At 54.4% G+C, this 18,581-nt stretch overlaps 1 protein-coding gene across 1 annotated transcript in view; it reads left to right on the top strand.

The window, feature by feature from the left end:
• The first annotated feature begins 4,726 nt into the window (after window positions 1–4,726).
• Window positions 4,727–18,581, top strand: part of CLMN (calmin) — a 105,600-nt gene continuing 91,745 nt past the window's right edge. The window contains exon 1 of the mRNA XM_036277477.1: window positions 4,727–4,808. Coding sequence (XP_036133370.1) covers window positions 4,727–4,808 — 82 coding nt within the window. The remainder of the gene's footprint in view (window positions 4,809–18,581) is intronic.

Here is an 18,581-nt window from a genome sequence, read left to right as displayed (position 1 = left end):
CTTGCTGTGAAGCGGGTGCACGAATGTGTCAGTACTCGAAGCAGAAGCACAAAGAGAGGAGCTGCCCATTTCTTAGCCAGCCGCCAGGTACTGTCAATGCCACTGAATGACAGAGAATCCAGGTCCGTGACCACCTCTCTGGTGTAGACCACGACCATCTCACACTGTCACTGAGACCAGCATGGTCTCCCGAGCTCCCGCCTACACCTCTCACCCCTTCTCTGAGCTACAACTAAAGGGGCAATCTACCACTTAGTCCTCCAAGGCTCCTCTCTGTCCTCACAACAAAGTCCAAACTCCTGAGCTGGGGCCCTCCCTGCAGGCCGATTCTGGGTCTTGACCACTGTGGAGTCCTAGCACAGGGCCAGGCTATGGGCAGACATTCATTCAGTCTTTGTTTGAATACATGAGGCCAGGGGCGGGGCGGGTCTTTACGCTACAGTGCAGCCTTGTGACATCATAATGCGGACCCCCTGCCCAGGAGACGGTCTTGGTCTATTTAAAGGATAACTAACCTCTTGACTGGATTTAATTAGAAATTCCTAACAGTGTTTATATGCTGATGAGAGCTATGATTTTAATGAAGCTAAGATTTCTAAAAATGTTATATATACATACTCTGGTTTCTCCTCAGATTGCATAAATCTTTCGCCTTTTACTAAAAAGTGTTCTATAATCATGACAATATGTAGAGACGGCTAATACCAAATTGGTGTGTTAGTCTTGTCTGTAGCGTAAGTCCAGCCACATTGGGGATTAAAATGGATGTGTAGTAAGGACTACAGGACAGTGTGGATTGGCCTTACTCTGTGACCTTGGGCAGTTTACGAAGCAGCTTTAAGCCACATCTAAAAAGGATCCCTGCACAGTTGGCCTAACGAGGTGGCTGTGAAGACCAGGCTGTACAAATCCTGAAGGGCTGGGCACACAGAGGGGCCATGCGGTGTCCAGAGAAAGCAGCTTCCCACTCTGGGAAGCCCCTGTCACACTCCTCTCCTGGTAGTGGCGAGAGTGTGCTCTGGGGTTACCTTTGCTGTGCTTATTCTTTCTCAAAGGGGGTCTGGGATGGACGAGGCAGAAGCCCAGCTCACCAGTCCCCACAGGCAGAGTCGGAGGGATGCGGGGACAGCCATTTTAGAAGCCCTTACATGAGGAGGGATGTTGGATTCGACGACCTCTAAGGTTCCGAGCAGGCACTCTCTGTGATTCTCTCCCTTTCCCTTGGCGGAACTCAGTTTTAAACAAAGACAAGGATTCTAGCAGAACTGGGCAACTTCAAGAAAATCCACTTCTGGAAACTCCCGGAAGCCAAGCCTTCAGACAGAGTACTTTTTCTTCCCCAAAATAAAAGTGCAAAAGAAAAACAGTACTGTTGTCCCTTCCTGCAAGAGGGCAAATAACCTAATCCCCTAGAAGTCACACACCCTCTGTCCCAGCTGCAACCCCAGACCCAGGAGGCTATACTCACTCCAGGAAGAGGCATATACAGCCTGGTACCTGCCTGGTGCCCAGAAACATGTGCTTTGCCCAGTGCCAATATGCAAACAATTTTTTAAACACCTCCTCAGAAGTTTACTTGGACCCAAGACATGCGGATCAACTGTTTATTTGGTCCCTGCTTTCTGAGTTCAGGCCTCTAATGGGAGGCATCCGTTCATCCATTCACTCAATGTTGTGAATTCTCTCTATGCCAGGCACTGTGCTAAGTGAGCAGATAGAGAAAATAAGGACACGTAGCTCTCGTTCTCGTGATTCACATCTCATGGGGCGGAACCATCAAGTAACCATGATTTCAATGCAACGCAGAAACGAGACAGCAGGGTTCGTGGCTAGTATGTGATTGTACTGAATAGTGTGGGAATTGTGTAAGAGGGGCATCAGCTGGGCCCAGGGGTGTTGGAGAAGGTTCTCTTGAGGTGGACTTGATTGAGTAGGAGTAAGCTAGGCAAAGGTGACTTGCAGGGAGCAGGGGAGGGGAAGGGCATTTCAAAGGGAACAGAATGAGCAGAGGCCTGGAAGTGATGGGGTGTGGCCAGGACTTGCAGCATTTCATCATCACTGGATCAAAAAATGTAAAACCAAAATTGATGGGCAGGGAGATGGCACAGAGACCAATCAGGGAGGTCCAGAGCTTAGAGACACTGCAGAGAGGAGGGGTGATATTGACACGTCAGAGCAATGAATGTTCAAGTTCCTTTCAGAGGCCAGCCTCCTGTTCAGCGCTGGCTCAGGCTCCTATTCCATTTTAAAAACCACCTAAAATTCTCTTTGTACTTTGATACAAAAAAAAAAAAAAACATGTTCCTTAGGCTGGTGATCTAACATCTGGTACACAGTTGGTGCTCAATCAATGGTGATCATGGCCCCCGCCAGGGAGTTGTTACTGACTACGCAATGTTCCCCTCAGATGCAGGGACCCATTCATTCATTCGAATAGTCATCTTTGTATGGTGAAAAATGACCTATCCCTACAGGTAACATCTGTACCACATTGTTCAAAGCGTTCTGTTCCCTGAGACCTGCCTCTTGATGGAGAGGCAGTCTGATTCTCTTAGGCTCTTTGCTTCGGAAGGAAAATGATTTTCAGCTGAACTTTACCCTATGGCAATTACAGAAAATAAATTAAAGTGTAAAAACAAGGAACGACTAGCAGATGGGGCAAAATGCCTAGTTACCAGCACCCTGCTCTGCAGGTCAGAGAAGCAGACCCTGCTCCTTGGAGTGTGAAATGACCACGCGCCTTCAAAAGCTGGGGAGAAGGCAGCTCCCCCTCAAGCCAGGGAGCATGCGCCCAGGCACCCATGAGCCCCCACTGTGCCAGGGAACCTCCATTGGGCTTCTAGACCTGCAGATGAGGACAGCGGGGCCGGGCCGGCTGGCGACTCCTGGAGAGGGCCTGGAGAAGTCAAAATAAAACGTATTGGTTTTCTGCCTGATTGTAAAAATATGTGCTCACGGAGGGAAATGTGGCAAATGGAGAACAAAGAGAAAGAAAAAGTAATCTAGAGTTCTGCACCTTGACATTATATTCCTGTTCACCCTGTGGATAAACTGCCCACCAGAGTGTCAGCTCACACTGCAGTGCCGGCCTGTCCCCGGCTGTGCCCCTGGTACATGGGCGATGGACACACACAGGGAGTCATATGGGTCCTGTTTCCACTGACCCCTGTCCAAATGGCTGTCTCAGTATCTCTTCATCCCTCCCCTCAGCTCCAAGGCCAGTCCTTAGAGACGTCTCCTGACCCCTATGCCCAACCCACTTACTTACCCTACTCCAACTTCATTTTCCGGGGAACTTACTTGCAAGTGCAATTGTCTTGTTTGTTGGCTGTCCATCCCCACTCCCCCCAGTAATCTACCTGAGGGTAGACCCCTTTGCCTTAGAGCAAGGGCCTAGGCTGGCTCACCAGGGTGGGCCCCCATACAGTTGTTATTGAGGGAGGAGGTCATCCATCCAGGTTGCCAGTATTTCAGTAGAATTAACACAGCAGTGATGGATACAGCCCATGTTTAAATGCTCAGTGAAGCCTGCCCCCGCCCCCCCAATATCCCATATATAAACCATTGTGTGTGCGTGTGTGCGCATGCGCTTGCTTCGGACAGGGTCGCAGTGCTGAGCCGGAGGCTGGAACCTCATGCCCCCAACTCATTCCTCATCTCTGGGCAAATTTCACTACTCCAGAGGGTCACTTTCCCCCAGTTTGTAAAACCAATAAAGAACTCCGCCTGAAGTATGTTGTGAGCCCCAGACAAGATTAGATCCTGGAACTCGAGTTAAAAGCAGCACAAACACACAAGCAGAAAGGCCCACACTCGTTTTCAGGAAAGCCCCAGGGAGGATCACTTGGAGATTCGGCGGCCCAGGACTGCACGGGGTACCCTAGCTCCCTGAGTCCTCTGCTCCTCCCTCCTTCCCAGAGGCCATGTCTGAACTGGATCCCCGCAGAAAGGTTCCCACTATCCAAACCTAGGAAAGAGGTTTTTGCCATGCTCCCCCGCCCCTTCCTAATTTGGAGCCAGAGAGCCTCCCCCTACTCTATTCCCACACTCCTTCGCCCCCTACCCAGACTCTGGCCTCTCCCCGAGGTGCCCTAGGCGGATGGGCACGGCTCATCCCCTCCCCTCCGCAGGGGGCTGCCTCTTCTAATTGCGCGGGGGCAGGGGACCAGCCTCAAAGAATGTGTGTGTAGGAGGGGGTCGGGTCATCCCCGGGACGGGGCAGGAGGGGCCGCGCTGGGGGCTGGGGTGGGAGGAGGCGGCCCTTTTCCACCAGGTCCTAGGACTCGCGGGCTCACCCCGCGGTTGCGTCACCCGGCCCACCGCCCCCTGAGACATCACAATCTAGGGGCCGGGACCCCTCGCCTCATCACCGCCAGTCTGCAACCAAACAATCCACCCAACAAACACCCGGGGGGGAAAGGAAACCCACCAGAGTCCAGCCTCCCTCTCCGCCCCTCCCCTCGCCCCCCGGGGCCCCCGCCCCCAGATGGGGGAGTGAGCGCAAGCCAGGGCGCCCCGCACCCGCCGCCCCGCGCCCGCCAGCTGCCCTCCCGCGGCGGGGGCGGCCCAAACGCGCCCGCCCCGCCCGAGCCCCGCCCGCGCCCGCCGCTGCTCCTGCTCCGCGGCGCCCTCGCCGGGTGCGTGCCGCTCGCGCGCCCGCCCGCCAGGCTCCCCGCGCCCGCCGCCCGCGCCCGGCCCGGCGCCCCGGCCCTCCCGCCCGCGCTTCATGGCTGCTCCGGAATGGGACTGGTTCCAACGCGAGGAGCTCATCGGACAGATCAGCGACATCCGAGTCCAGAACCTGCAAGGTAACGCGCCCAGCCCCCCGGGAGGGGGACGCCGGATTGGGGTCGCTCCGGGGGCCGCTCCCACACTGGGCAACTGCGACCCGCCGCCCCCTGCCCGGTCCTGACCCGATTTCTGCCCCTACTGGGAAGCGGGGGGTTGAGGCACCCGCCCCCAAACCCCAGCACCGCTGGCTCCGGGGGTGGGGCGACACACGTGTGTGTGTTTGTTTGGGGGGGGGGTCCCATTTTTTTCTGCGAGACGTCACGACTCCCCTCCAGCCACAGAGCGAGTTTGGAGAAGTTTGGAGTGGGCTCTGGGGGGCGGTGGCCCAGGTCACGGAGGGGAGGAGAAAGTGCGATTACGTGTGCCTGTGTGTGAATTCGCACACTTCCCAAGTACCTCCGAGGCGGGGGGATCGAGTGGGGGGCGCCGCAGCGGGCGGGCTGGGGAGGAGGGGGCCGGCGGCTCGATCTGTGAGTTCAGAAGGCACCCAGCCCAGGCCGGCCACTTTCCTCCAGCAGCTGCCCCTTCCCTGGCCCCCGGCTCAACTGGGGAGAGGGGAGAGGCCCCGCCCACTGGGGCGCCGGCGCGGGGACCAGCGTCTACCTTGAAACAAGGTGAAAGAGAAACTAGTGTGGCCAGCGCCTCTGACAAGGGCTAGGGGTGGCTCTCGCCACCAATGAAGTGTTCATCTTTCAAAGGAGTTTATTCATTGTGGAAACTTAGTACAAAAATATTTCAAGGGAAAAAGGCACCTACACTCACCTCCTTACCCACCCACCCACCCACCGTGCAAAGCTGCTTTTCCCGGAGGTGTATTTCGGTCCTCTCTCTTTTTCTTTTGTGAACTTTGCAAAACTGGACAGAGTTCCACTTCCGGCCTCTCTTCGTTCACAGGGATCTGGGCAGGGGAAGTTTCTTCAGCAGTGTCCCCTGCAGACTTGGGTTTCTGGAGATCCCAAGGCTGGGGGTGGCTCAGAGAGTTGGGAGGCCTGGACATAGAGGTGAAGGGGCACTTGTTGCCCCTGCCCCCAGCTGTTGTCATGATTTACCGCAAGGGGAGGGGGCAGGGAGCCCCAGCAGGCAGTGTGCAGTCCAAGAGGTGGAGAAGTAAAGTTTAAACATTATACCCCATGGAATGTTTCCTGGGAGCCCACGTGGATCTGCTCCACCCCTGGGTTGGGCAAGGACAGTGCAGGCAGAGGTGACCTGAAGTGGAGGGAGAGCCTACTGCAGTGGCTCCTGGGAAACTGAGTTTGCTCTGGGCGCCCCTGATCTCTTCTGGCTGTGATTTGTGTAAGAGGAGGATGGGCTGGAGATGTTGAAATGATCCCTTTAGATAAGAAGTCTCATGCCTGGATCCTGTTGCCTGAGAACTGACAACCTATTTGGGGGTTGGCGTTAGTATCTTTTGCTGAGATGGCATCTGGTTTGGGCTGTCCGTGTGTGTGTGTGTGTGTGTGTGTGTGTGTGTGTGTAGGGGGGCAATTAATGGGTGTTTAATAAACACATTCCAACCAATTCTTGGTGCAACTTCCTGCGCTCCTCTAGGATCAGCTCCCAGTGTAAAGGAGATCAACTTTGTGAAGGAATGTTTAGCAATGTGAGCAGTTAGTTACACCTAGAACTGTGAGAGAAGGCTTTGCCAAATGAGGATAATTTGATATGGGTCTTGAAGGTTGGATAGGAGTTCACTAAGTAGGCTCCTGTCTCTTAGCTCCCAGTGAACTGTCCTCACTTTGAGGCAATGCCAGTTACAATTTGAGCATCAAAAGCTTTGCCGTTAAAAAAATAAACTTTTAAATTTATGTATATATGTCACATATATCTTATATATGATTACATATATTTCTATAAAATGCATTAATCTTAAGGATGAGCTCAACAAATTTTGACATATGGATATACCATCACCTAGATCAAGATGCAGAAGATTTTCATACCTTGGATGGGTACCTCATCTCCCTCCCCAGTCAGTAACGATCCCCAATACACACACAAGGCAGCCACTATTCTGATTTTGATTACTATTGTTTTGCCTCTAGAACTTCATATTACATTGAACAGTATGTATGTATGTATGTATTTATTTATTTATTTTTGGTACGTGCCCCTAGCAGGAACCGAACCCAGGACTCTGTGGTCCGCAGGCTGATGCTCCAACTTGCTGAGCCAAACTGGCCAGGGCCAGTATGTACTCTTTTAAACTGGCCTTTTTTACTCCACATTATGTTGGAGCAATTGATCTATGTCCTTGCTTGTTTAGTACTTTATGGGGGGAGGGGATTATAAAACTACTGAGGTATAATTTACATATAAAATTCACCTGTTTTAAGAGTTGTGCAAACATCACAACAATCCAGTTTGGGAACCTTTTCATCACCTGCAGAAGACCCCTCGTGCCCGGCACATGTATCAGCCTCCGCTCCCAGTCCCGGACCAGGCAGTGCCTCGTTCCTTCTTACTGTGGAGGACCATCTGTGGCATGCACGCACCACGGTTGATCTGTTCATCAGAGAGGGGCATTCGGGTTGTTTGCAGTTTGGGCTGTTGTGAGTGAAAAGCTGTTGGTCCTGGGGGACACCAGGACTTGCAGAGTTGCCGGCTCTGGCTTTGCTGCTCTGATTCGCTGGGAAGAGGCTGGGAGAGGTGGTGGCGGCAGGATCTGTCTTCCCTCTACCTCCATTTTCCCCTTGGCTTCCCTGTCTCTTGACTAGACACTTAACAGATGTTTTCTCTCCTTGTCTCTGTGGTACTCAGGAAGTCCCAACCAAAGGGCCAAGTCCAGAAGGCACTCCATGCCATGCTTAGAGCATCTGCCCAAACCAGCTCTTGCGTGTCAGCAGCTCTGGACCGTCTGGATGATCAGCTCTGCGGGCCATGGGCGGGGGCCTCATTCATCTGAACTCGGTGTGGGTGGTAGTCAGGGGAGCCAGGCGGAGTCCAGGCAGAAAGGTTGTGTTTTAAGCCGTGTGCTTTACTTCAAGCACAGGTAGTCGTAGTTGTCGTGGTGATGCGAGGGTTGGGAACAGAGGGATCTCATGAATCGGTAATCATAGGGACCAAGGAGGAGCCCCAGCCTCCAGGTGCAGGCAGTGGCTTCTGTCTTGGTCAGACAGGCCTGATTCTTTAAGAAAGCTGCTCTCATGGTCCTGGGACCAGGTGCTTCCCGGGGCAGCGTCAGAACACTGCATCTCAGGGAAATTCAGTAACATAGCTATGTCTTTACATCTTTCTCTGTATCTATATGTATACATTAACTTGGAGATATGCTGGCCTCTGCTCAGTCACTCATCGGAAGCTTTTTCTACGGCCCTGGACTGTGGAATTCTAGAATCCATACGGATACCACTGTGACCTCACCAGATCGTCCCCCAGGGAGTGTTGGAATGAAGACTTCCTGGCCTGTGCGAGGTCGGGTGAGCCTGGCAGAGAGCTTGGCCTCTCCCAGGAGGCGTGTCACACCCTCGCGGTACTAACACGTGGGCAGATGAAGTCCCTGTTGATATGTGCACTTCGGTTGCTCATAAAAATGGTTGTAGCCCTGGCTGGTTTGGCTCGGTGGTTGGAGCGTCGGCCTGCGGTCCAGAGAGACCCGGGTTCGGTTCCCGCTAAGGGCATGTACCTCGGTTGCAGTTTGTCCCCAGCCCTGATTGGGTCGTGCGGGAGGCAGCTACTTGATGTGTCCCTTTCACATCGATGTTTCTCTCTCTCTCTATCCCTCCCACTCTATCTGAACAAAGTATGGAGAAGTGTCCTCGGGTGAGCATAAATAAATAAATAAATAAATAAATAAATAGTTGTAAATGACCGACTCTGGCAGAGTGCATTGGATGTCCCTCTGGCCAGAAACTGCTGTGCCACCCTCAGAGTGTCCCTTGCAAGGAAACGGGGGTGGCCCAAGCTGTTAACCTTTTCAGAGAGAAGAAAACAGAATTGTAGGGTGCGGGCAGCCTCCATCTGGTGGCCCTCGCGTCCCTGGAGCCCCTGGGGTAGAATTGAGGACAGAAGCTGTTGGTTAATGGCTCTGTGCTGTAGGTGGCAAGATAGCTCCTTTCTGATGACAGAGCACTTTGGCTGTCTCCTCTTCCTCTTTGACTTGACTTTAGGGTCCCCTGAATGCTCCACTAGTTCTGGGGTCACTTGGTCAAAGGGTGGTGTCCGGCCAGGGTTTGGAAGACGCTCCCGTTCCTGAAGAAAGCCCCCGCTACCCCCAGAATGCACAGTCCTCCTTGTTCACTCCAGCAAACGTGGGCTAAGCATAGCGCATCCTGCAGACATCAGCGAATGCAGAGTTGGTTCTTTCCCTGCCTTGGAGGAGCGAGGAGCCATCGTGGGCACGCAGCCAGGCTGGGGCTTGAATTTGCTGCTGCTGGCAGTGCAGGTGGCAGTTCAGTTTGGGGCTGTCTCCTGTTGCCCTGGCGCCTGTTGGGTCTGGTGCTGTGAACCTTGACCTCACTGTCCGGGAGCACCCAGAGCTGGAGCGATGGAGTTAGGTGGGGCTAGGCAGACATAAGGCTGCTCCCTCTGCCACTCTGGGGGGGTCTGGGGGTGTCCACCACTGCCAGCTGAGCCCTGCTGGCTGGTGCTCCCCGAGCAGCCTCCCCACTCCTGCCTCAGTGTCTCCTTTAGACTTTGTTAGGAAGCAGTACCGCCCAGGGTTAGCCAGCAGGAACTGTTTTGGGGTGCATGGAACTGACTGTCAAGCTGAGGTGGTAGCAGTTCACCTGTCGAGAGCAGCCTGGGTACCGGTGCTGATTGCTTCTTTTAATGTTGTCCACCTGCCTTTGAGGTCGGGCTCGTTGCAGAGTGGAGAGGTGAAATGACCTGCCCAAGGTCATGGCCTGGCCAGTGGGGCGGGATCTGAAGCCAGGTCCGACTGAGCCCGTGCATCCTGGCGCACCCGCGCTGTGAGTCACGTCAAGCGGCTGGAAGCTTGGTGGCGGGGAGCTGGGACGGCCTCTCAGAGGGAGGCCGTAAGGGTCAGATCTTGAGGGCCGAGCGGGAACCTGACTGCACGAATGTGACATTGCACGTAGAAGGAAGGGTTGGGAAAGCCCAAAGGCCGGCTCGGGGCAGAGCAGTGCTGTGTGGGTAAAAGACCAGCCCTGGCCACGTTACCCATCTCTTCTTGCATTCCACTGGCCCAGAGCCGGGTGCAGGCCCTCTGCGTGCTTGCCCGGACTCCCTAGTGACCTCTTGATGGCTCTGGGCCTGTGTCACCTCCTCCCGCCTACCCACCATCCAGCCACCTAACACACACATCCCTGCTAATCTCTTCACCGGTTCTCCATGGCCAATGCGTAGGCAGCCCCTCGGTCCACCCCGGGACTAACAGCATCATCGACCCCGAAAGCCATGGTGGGAAAAGGTTGGGCTGCACCGGCTTACGAGCCCCTCAGCCTGGCGTGCCGGGCCCTCTGCGGTCTGGTGGCGGATGCCACTCCAGCGTTCTCTCCCACAGCGACCCACCCACTCCCTGCACCCACTCTCGGTTTCATCTTCACCCCTCCTGACATCCCGTGCACACAGCAGTGACACCAGGGTCGTCACGGTGGCCAGTTATCCAGCACCCAGAATAGAGAAGAAGCCCAGGAGGACCGTTTCCTGCCTCTGCCTCCCCGGCTCCTGGAGGGCACAGCGAGACGCAGGAGATTTCTGGACAAAAACCACAGAAAATCAAATGTAGAGGTTTCATGTCCTCCAGGAAATTGCTGCCTGTTAGGGCCCTGCCCCGGGCTGTGTGCTTGTCTGCAAAGGCTGAGTCACCATGTAGAACACTTATTTCAGTCCCCGGGCTGCAGGCAAGTCACGGCTTTGCGTTAACTCTGGATTCGGCCCACAAGAGCCATGTTCCGGGCCTGCTCCATCCCTGACCCGGGTGTGGATTCTTCTCCCGGGGCCTCGCCAGGTGGAGCAGGTCGTGCAGGTGGGGAAGCCACAGCCAGGACGCAGCTTCAGTCAGGGGTCTCGGTCCTGGCTTTGTTGCTGACTTGCTCTGGGATCCCGGGAAATCTTTTCCCCGTGCTATGCCTCAGTTTCCTCATCTACAACACGAGAGGGTCGGACCGTGGTGTTCCAGCAGGCCCCCCGGAAGGTGGTGTGAGGACACAGCATGCCCACGTAAAGCCATCGCGTTCCAGTCCCTGGCACACGTGGTGGGCGGCCACTGTGGGACGCTGGGCACTGCTGAGCACAGCTGGCTGTGTTCCTGGATTCTTTTCACTGTCAAGTGCTGGAGACTCACTCCCACTAAGGGTCCTGTGTAGAAAAGGTTGCAGTTCATAAGCTTTGCTGTGAAACTACACATTGGTAAATGCGGTGCGTTCTTGGGTTTATTCTGCATCAATTACAGTGTCTATGAAAAGCCCCGGGGAGGTGTGGGACCCCCTGATCTGAGCTAGCTGGGCACCTGTGCACATTTGTATGGAGGAACAGAAGTGTTTGGGGCCAGGCCTGTCGTAAAGACAGGAAGGCCCTCGGTCCAGGGGGTGGCAGACCTCGGAAGAGGTTTCTCCACCGAGTCACTTGCTAGTGCCAGGTGCCTCTTGGCCTTGACCCCTGCAGAGCAGGGCTGTGCAACCTCATGGGGGAGGCGGGACTTCGGCCAGATGGAGCGCTCTGGGGAAGCGGCCCCTCTGCTGCAGCGCCCCAGACTATGCTCCCTGCCCTCCATGACCCCTGGAACACTCTGGCATTTCATTTTTGACTGAACAGCTGAGGCACTGGGCAGAGTCCTCCTGCCCTGACCAGCCATGGGTCACGCCTGTGCTGCCTCCAAGGGACGGAGAGAAAAATAAAGTAATTGTCTTTTTGCTGGTTGAACCATTAAAAGTAAACTCCCTGTTCCCATAGAAACCTTTTATTTCTCCTGCCCCTCCCTGCACCTCTTTTTTCAAATGGTGCCGGTCAGCAAAGGAATGAGAGGCAGCGTCCGGAATCACACGGCTCACTCTGAAGGATATTTGCCATATTTCCCTCTCATTTCTGTCTCCTTTTCGTTAATGTTTTTTTTTTTTTTTGGTAAGGGATTGGCAAACTGTGGTTTGTGAGCCAAATCTGGCCTCTACCTGGTTTTGTAATTAAAGTTTTATTGAGACACAGCGTGTCCATTCTTTTTCAGTGTCCATGGCTGCCTTTGTACTACGGTGGCAGTTTAGTTGTGGCAGAGAAGTATCCCCAACACCAAAAATATTGACTATCTGGCCCTTTCAGAATGTGGGAGTCCACGGTGCTTCCGGTAGGATCGCAGAGACCTCGTTTTCTAAACCCTGGCTCCGGACATGACGCGTGACAAGGAGGAGACCCTGGTGATGACAGCAGCAGGGGACACCTGCTGCATGTGCGATGGGCCGGCCTCCTCCTCAGGGGGCTGACGCTGCTTGGGGTGGGTTCTGTACCACATCTAGAAACGGGCTCACCCGCTGGAGTCTGACCACTCGGTCAAACAGCAGTTCCAAGTCCCCCCGAAGTGCTGGGCGCTGGGATGGGGAAAGGGACACTCCAGGCGTCCCCGGGGCACAGAGGTCACGGCATCCTGAGGCGGTGATGAGGATGTTAGGACCGAGGTGGGTGCTGCAGGGGGAGGGGCAGGGAGGCCCAATGCAGCTGTAAGAGTGGGGGTGGGGGCAGGGAAAAATCTGATTGCAGAGGCAGGCAGTGTGAAACCAGGGAGTGGGCGGTGTGTGGGGCGGTGTGTGTGGGGTTCTTCCGTGGGGTTGTGGCCAGGATTGCGGGGTAGTGCCTGGAGGGGAGTGCAACAGGTAGCCGGTGCAGCTGACGTCCCCTTTCTTTCTTGCCCTTCTTGGGCCCTGTGATCCCCTGCTTCTTAGAGATTATAGTTCGAAGGCCCTGAGGATGAGGAAAAGCCAGGCAGGATTTGGGGAATTTGCAGAAGCCCTGGGGTCATTTTGGTGTCAACCAGCAGGTCCTTCAGCTTCTGGAGAACGGGGGTCTAATCTGATGCCATTGCACCCCACTCCTGCTTCCCTCTCCTGGGAGGCTCTCCATGAGGGCAGGCTCCTTTGCGATATTTATATCCCTCTCCTTTCTAAAACTATTTTTAATCCTCTATGGTATGACATACTTAAAAAGCAGTGTTCTGGGGCCTTCTAGCTGAGAACTGGGGCGAGGGGTGGGGAGGGGGCATGGATATGACCTGCCAATTTGGTGGTGAAGTGACGTAGCCCTTGGATGGCATCCTCCACGTGCCCCTCCCTCACCTCCCGTGTCCCATCAGTCCTGGCCCTGAGTGTGTCTCTCATGTGCGCCTTTCTGTTCGTGCCTGCTTCTGTGAACCTCCTTATGTCAGCAGCTGGGACCCCAGCTTTCCTGCCTCGGTGCCTCCACTCCTGCTCTGCCCCCAACCCAGAGGTCTCTCCCCATGTCCGTCTTCTGCCAAGAAGCCTCTTTGCCCCCAGGAAGAAGCCCTACTGTGTGCTCTGGCCCCTCACTGCGCTTGGCCTTCCTGGAATGATCGAGACCAGCTGCGCCCAGATGTCTGTTTCCCCCACGGCCATGCCCTTTCTTGTCCCTGTACCTTTGTCTGCAGGGCGGCTCCTGCAGCCCACAGCCCCACCGAGGGCAGCCCCCAGGGCCCACCTGTGCCCGCCTGGGTGGATTTCACGGCCTCCTCTGGATTCTGTGAGGCCCACGCCCGAGTAGGTCCCCGAGGGAAGTAGGTCTTCTCATCTGTTGGCCAAATTGTTGTAGGCTGAACAACAGCCCCCAGCAGTGTCCACATCCTGATCCCCAGAACATGGGAATATGGTAGCTCACTTGTAAAAGGAACTTGGGGGATAATCCTGGATTACCCAGGTGCCGGGTAATCACAAGCATCCTTCTGATAAGAACGAGGCAGGGGTGGGGGCGATGTGATCAGGGAAACGGGCGGAGTGATGCCCTGCAGGGAGGGGCCACGAGCTGGAAAAGACACGGAAATGGAGGCCCCTCCAGAGTCCTCAGAAGGAGAACAGCTCTGCCAATAGCTTTGATTTTAGCCTGTCAAACCCATTTTGGATTTTGGACTGAAAGATAATCAGTTTTTGTTGTTTTAAGCCACTGAGTGGGTGGTGATGTTTCACAGTAGCAAGGGGAAACAGGAACCTAATATACAAATGAGTTACAAGTGGCTCTTGTCTTCTTCCTGTGGGAGACACATCTGGGAGATGCTTGAACACCTGGACTGCCCTGTAGGTTCCAGGGGAGTTTGATAGACAGCCAGGGTGGTGGCAGGGAGCCTGAGCCGGGGTACAGAGACCTGGGCTCTGGTCACAGGGCTGTGGAACCCGGGGAGGCTGCCGGACAAAGGGCAGGAGAACAGGACATGGGGACCGGCTGGGGCCAACAGGGACTCTGCCCAAGGGTCCAAATGCAGCGGTGGTGTGATCTGACACACACAGAGTCAGTGTCACAGGGCCCGTCTGTGCTCTGTGGTCCTGGCACAGAGGCGGGGACATCACAGCGGCCTCTAGGTACATATCCTGTGGTGTGGACCCTGGGACCTGACATGCTTTGGCAGCATTAGCATCTCCTGTCCCGGTTGGTGTGGCTCAGTGATTGAACGTCGTCCCATGGACTGAGAGGTCCCGGTTCAATTCCGGTCAGGGCACACGCTTGGGTTTCAGGCTTGATCCCCAGTAGGGGGCGTGCAGGAGGCAGCCAATCAATGTTTCTCACATCCATGTTTCTATCTCTCTCTCTAAAAAAATAAATAAAAACATATTTTTAAAAAACATCTCCGTTCTAACCCTCGTGTTCTTTTTTGTTGTTGTGGTTCTGATAGAGTGGGAGGGAGAGAGAGAGAAAAAAAACATTGCTGTGACAGAGACACATCGACTGGTTGCCTCCCGCACGACCCTGACCAGGGCTGGGGATGAACCGCAACTGAGGTACATGCCCTTGACCAGAATCGAACCCGAGACTCGTTGGTCCGTGGGCCAATGCTCTACCGCTGAGCCAAACCGGCCAGGGCCCTGTTGTTCTTTTAGAGTTAATGTCCATGAGCTCTGGAAGCGCTGTTGACCCTGGCCGTTGAGTCCGGGTGTTCGGATCAGCAGTCTTCTGATGTGAGATGTCCGAGTCTGTCGAGAACACAAGAGGATGTCAGTCGAGCCCTGGCTTATAGGCAGTGCCGACGTTTGGTTACATGACACGGAGAGTTAAAAGGCTGGACGTACAAGTTATGAGGAACTTAAATGCCCAGAGGATGGAAGAAGAATCCCAGGCACGCGTCACTGTTGAGGTCGGCTGAGTGGCACCATGCTGTGCTCCTGTCCGCTCCTGTAATTTTGTGAACATCCCCTCCCTTCTCAGCCCAAGGTCAGCCCATGACCTTCACTGCTCTGGTTCCGGTGTTGTCTCCATGGCATTAAGTTTATGAAGAGTGGTCACTGAAAATGATACTTTCCTTCCTTTCTGTTTCCATTTATTTTTATAAAACACGGATGAGATGCCGTCCCACGTTCCAGGAATTCCCCGAACACGCAGGACAGTGGAGATGGAGGTGTAACAGAAGGCTCCCCTGTGCTGTCGCGGCCCCTTGGTTGTCAGGCTGACTTAGCCCAGTCCTGACTTGAGTAACAAAGATAATTTGGGGTACTGTTGTTGGAAAATGTGTACTATAAGAGTACAGGTTGTGTAAAAGTCAGTTAAGTCAGGCGCATCTTCATTGGTTATGGGGCATTGATGTCCTGCTATGGAGAGTGTGGGGATGGGATGATGACCGCTCGCTGGACATTGTACCGTGTCTTCCAAATAAGCCCGTGTTGGTATTACCTATCCCCCCAAAACTAAGGCTGAGCTAGAGCGTTACAAATGCCAAGCTACTGAGCTAATAGGTGGTAGAACCAGGAATCAGAATGCAGTCCGGGAAGATGGAGTAAGTTGTGGGGAAGGGAGTGTTAAGAGGGGAGATGATGGGACTTAGACTTGGGGGAGGGGGAGAGACTTGGTGGGCACTCAACCTGGCTGGTGTGGAGAGGGCAGTTGGCTTGGAACTCAGGAAGAAAGCTGAACCCGGCTCGGGGATGTTGGGCAAGGACTCAGCCGGCCTTGGGTGCTGAGCCTTATCAGAGCGGACTCGTGACTCAGTTGTTTACAGTCACTCACACACCAGCTTCCTCACCGAGTCTGTGAATTCCTAACTGAAGAGTCCTGACGCGTGATTCTCAGGGGCAGATCTGAGAAGAGGGGAGGCAAGGATCTCATTTTAAGAGGCTGACAAGATGAAATCCTTGTAACCTTGAATTATGACAAGTGACTGGAGGCAGCCATGGGAAACCATCCTGTCATCCTCATCCTGGGTCATCTGTGGCGATGGCATGTGACAAAGCAGGTCATCCCCATCGCGCCATTTGATCTGCCATGGCGCCCCGCGTTGGTGGCCCGCCTTGCAGATGCAGACGCGGAGGCTCAGAAGCGCTCAGCTACAGCGCCCCGTCCCACGCCCTCGCTGGTGTCTGTTCCAATTTTCCTTGCCTTTTCCAAGCCTGGTATGACCACAGTTCTCCAAGGTTTGCATGAAAAACAGGTTCCTTCACCGTTGCCCCTTTGCCCAGAGGCATCAATCGCTTGCAGATTTTCTGAGCAGGTGATGTGGGTGTTTTCCTCTATGTCTCTAGTTAACTTGCATGTGTTACTTCCTCTGGCTTTTCTGGTTCTAGGCTGCGGCTTCTCACTCTAGGTCTCCTCTTTACCTCTTCAACCTCAGCTCTTTGCTGTCCTTCCAAATCCCCCGGTCGTGTATATCGTGATTTTGGTGAGATCGGTAATTGGGGTTTACATCGTTACTGCTAGAGCCCCGTGCGTGGTGTCATCCGTGATGATGACTTCTCCTTCTCTGCTCTGCTCTTTGGCTTCTGTGGAGTTCAAAGGTGTCTGTTGTTGATGGTGTAGGTGCTCATTGTTATCCCAAACTCTCTGTTAGTATTCTAGATAACCCCTCATGTCGCCTGGCTGCATCAGGTAAATTCATTTCCTCCTCTTGAGCGTGTCAGGCTCTGGACTTGTTGACCTCCATACCTGGGCCTGTGTGTCACCTGGGCCCTCTGTCACCGTTACCTGTGATTCGCCTCACCTGTCTGCTGGGTCAGAATCCCATTTCCTGTCTCCTGTGATGGCTCAGGCCCTTGAATACGGGAGCACATGCTTCTGAATACAGAAAGCCCTAGTGGTACGTGTTCTGAGAACTTACACGTGGGAAAAGGGCACGATTCTCCTCTGATTCTCAGTTGCTGGATTAGCTGGGCATCCAGTTCAGTGAGAGTCGTTTTCCTTCCGAGTGGTGAATGGTTCCAGGTTCAGGGTTCGGAACCATCCCTGAGCCTTTGTGACCTGCTCTGTTCTCCGTGGAAGTGCAGTGATCCTGCTTTGTCTCAGTGCCCCGAGACGTCAGGGTGACCTGCACTGGTGCCGGGCTCTTTTTCTCCATTCTGCCGAGCGCCACCTGCATTTTTTTATTTTTTATTATTCCATCGTGATTTCTACTCCTTGGTTTTCTCTACTCTTCCAGAACTCTTTTTATTTGGATATTGGTCCTCATGGACTAACCCTCTGTTTTTCTTATCTTTTTCATTTCTCATCCCTTTTGCATTTTGTTCTACTTTCTGGGAGATTTCATCAGTTTTCTGTTCCATATTTGTATCTACCACATTTTTGATGCACAAGAGTTCTTTCTTGTCCTCGAGAGAAGCCCAGTCTGCGGCAGCGCTGGGTGCCTTCTCTTACCCGCGGTGGGTGCCAGCAGTGGACACGGTGGCTGGGGTGCTTCGAAAGGCAGGTGGGTGAGAGCCGGGAACCAAATGGCCTGGTTTGAATCCCAGCTCTGCCACTTACTTGCTGTGTGACTTTGGGCAAGTTAGTTAGCCTCGCTGGTCTTCAAACACCTCGTCTATAGAACGAGGCAGAACCCTGAGAGACGCCCAAAGCGCTGTGATCACTGCACGAGCGGCTCCAGGCGAAGGGCTGAGAGGCGTGTCGCACCGTCGGGTGTGCGGTGCCTGTGCTCCTGCGTCTCTCTCCACGTGCGTCTGGCCTGCTGTTTCCGTGTCAGAGGCTTCTTGCCTTCGCTGATTCATAGTCCTTGGTTTCCTCCCATGTTTAAGGGTTGGGGACTGAAATGTGTTCTGCCACCTCTAAGAGCAGGGGTGGGAGCTTCTGGCCTGCAGACTCTCTGATGGGGGCCTGCTGGGCATTGATGGGGACCCACAGATTCTCTGATGGGGGCCCTGCTGGGTATTGATGGGGACCCACAGATTCTCTGATGGGGGCCCTGCTGGGCATTGATGGGGACCCACAGATTCTCTGATGGGGGCCCTGCTCAGCATTGATGGGGACCCACAGATTCTCTGATGGGGCCCTGCTGGGCATTGATGGGGACCCACAGATTCTCTGATGGGGGCCCTGCTCAGCATTGATGGGGACCCACAGATTCTCTGATGGGGCCCTGCTGGGTATTGATGGGGACCCACAGATTCTCTGATGGGGCCCTGCTGGGTATTGATGGGGACCCACAGATTCTCTGATGGGGCCCTGCTGGGTATTGATGGGGACCCACAGATTCTCTGATGGGGGCCCTGCTGAGTATTGATGGGGAACCACAGATTCTCTGATGGGGGCCCTGCTGGGTATTGATGGGGAACCACAGATTCTCTGATGGGGGCCTGCTGGGTATTGATGGGGACCCACAGATTCTCTGATGGGGCCCTGCTGGGTATTGATGGGGACCCACAGATTCTCTGATGGGGCCCTGCTGGGTATTGATGGGGACCCACAGATTCTCTGATGGGGGCCCT

This window comes from Molossus molossus, unplaced genomic scaffold (genome assembly GCF_014108415.1).
Source record: "Molossus molossus isolate mMolMol1 unplaced genomic scaffold, mMolMol1.p scaffold_m16_p_1, whole genome shotgun sequence".
NCBI classification, from domain to species: Eukaryota; Metazoa; Chordata; class Mammalia; order Chiroptera; family Molossidae; genus Molossus; species Molossus molossus.
The sequence above is the reverse complement of the archived record's forward strand: the minus strand, read 5'-3'. Positions and strand labels throughout refer to the sequence as shown.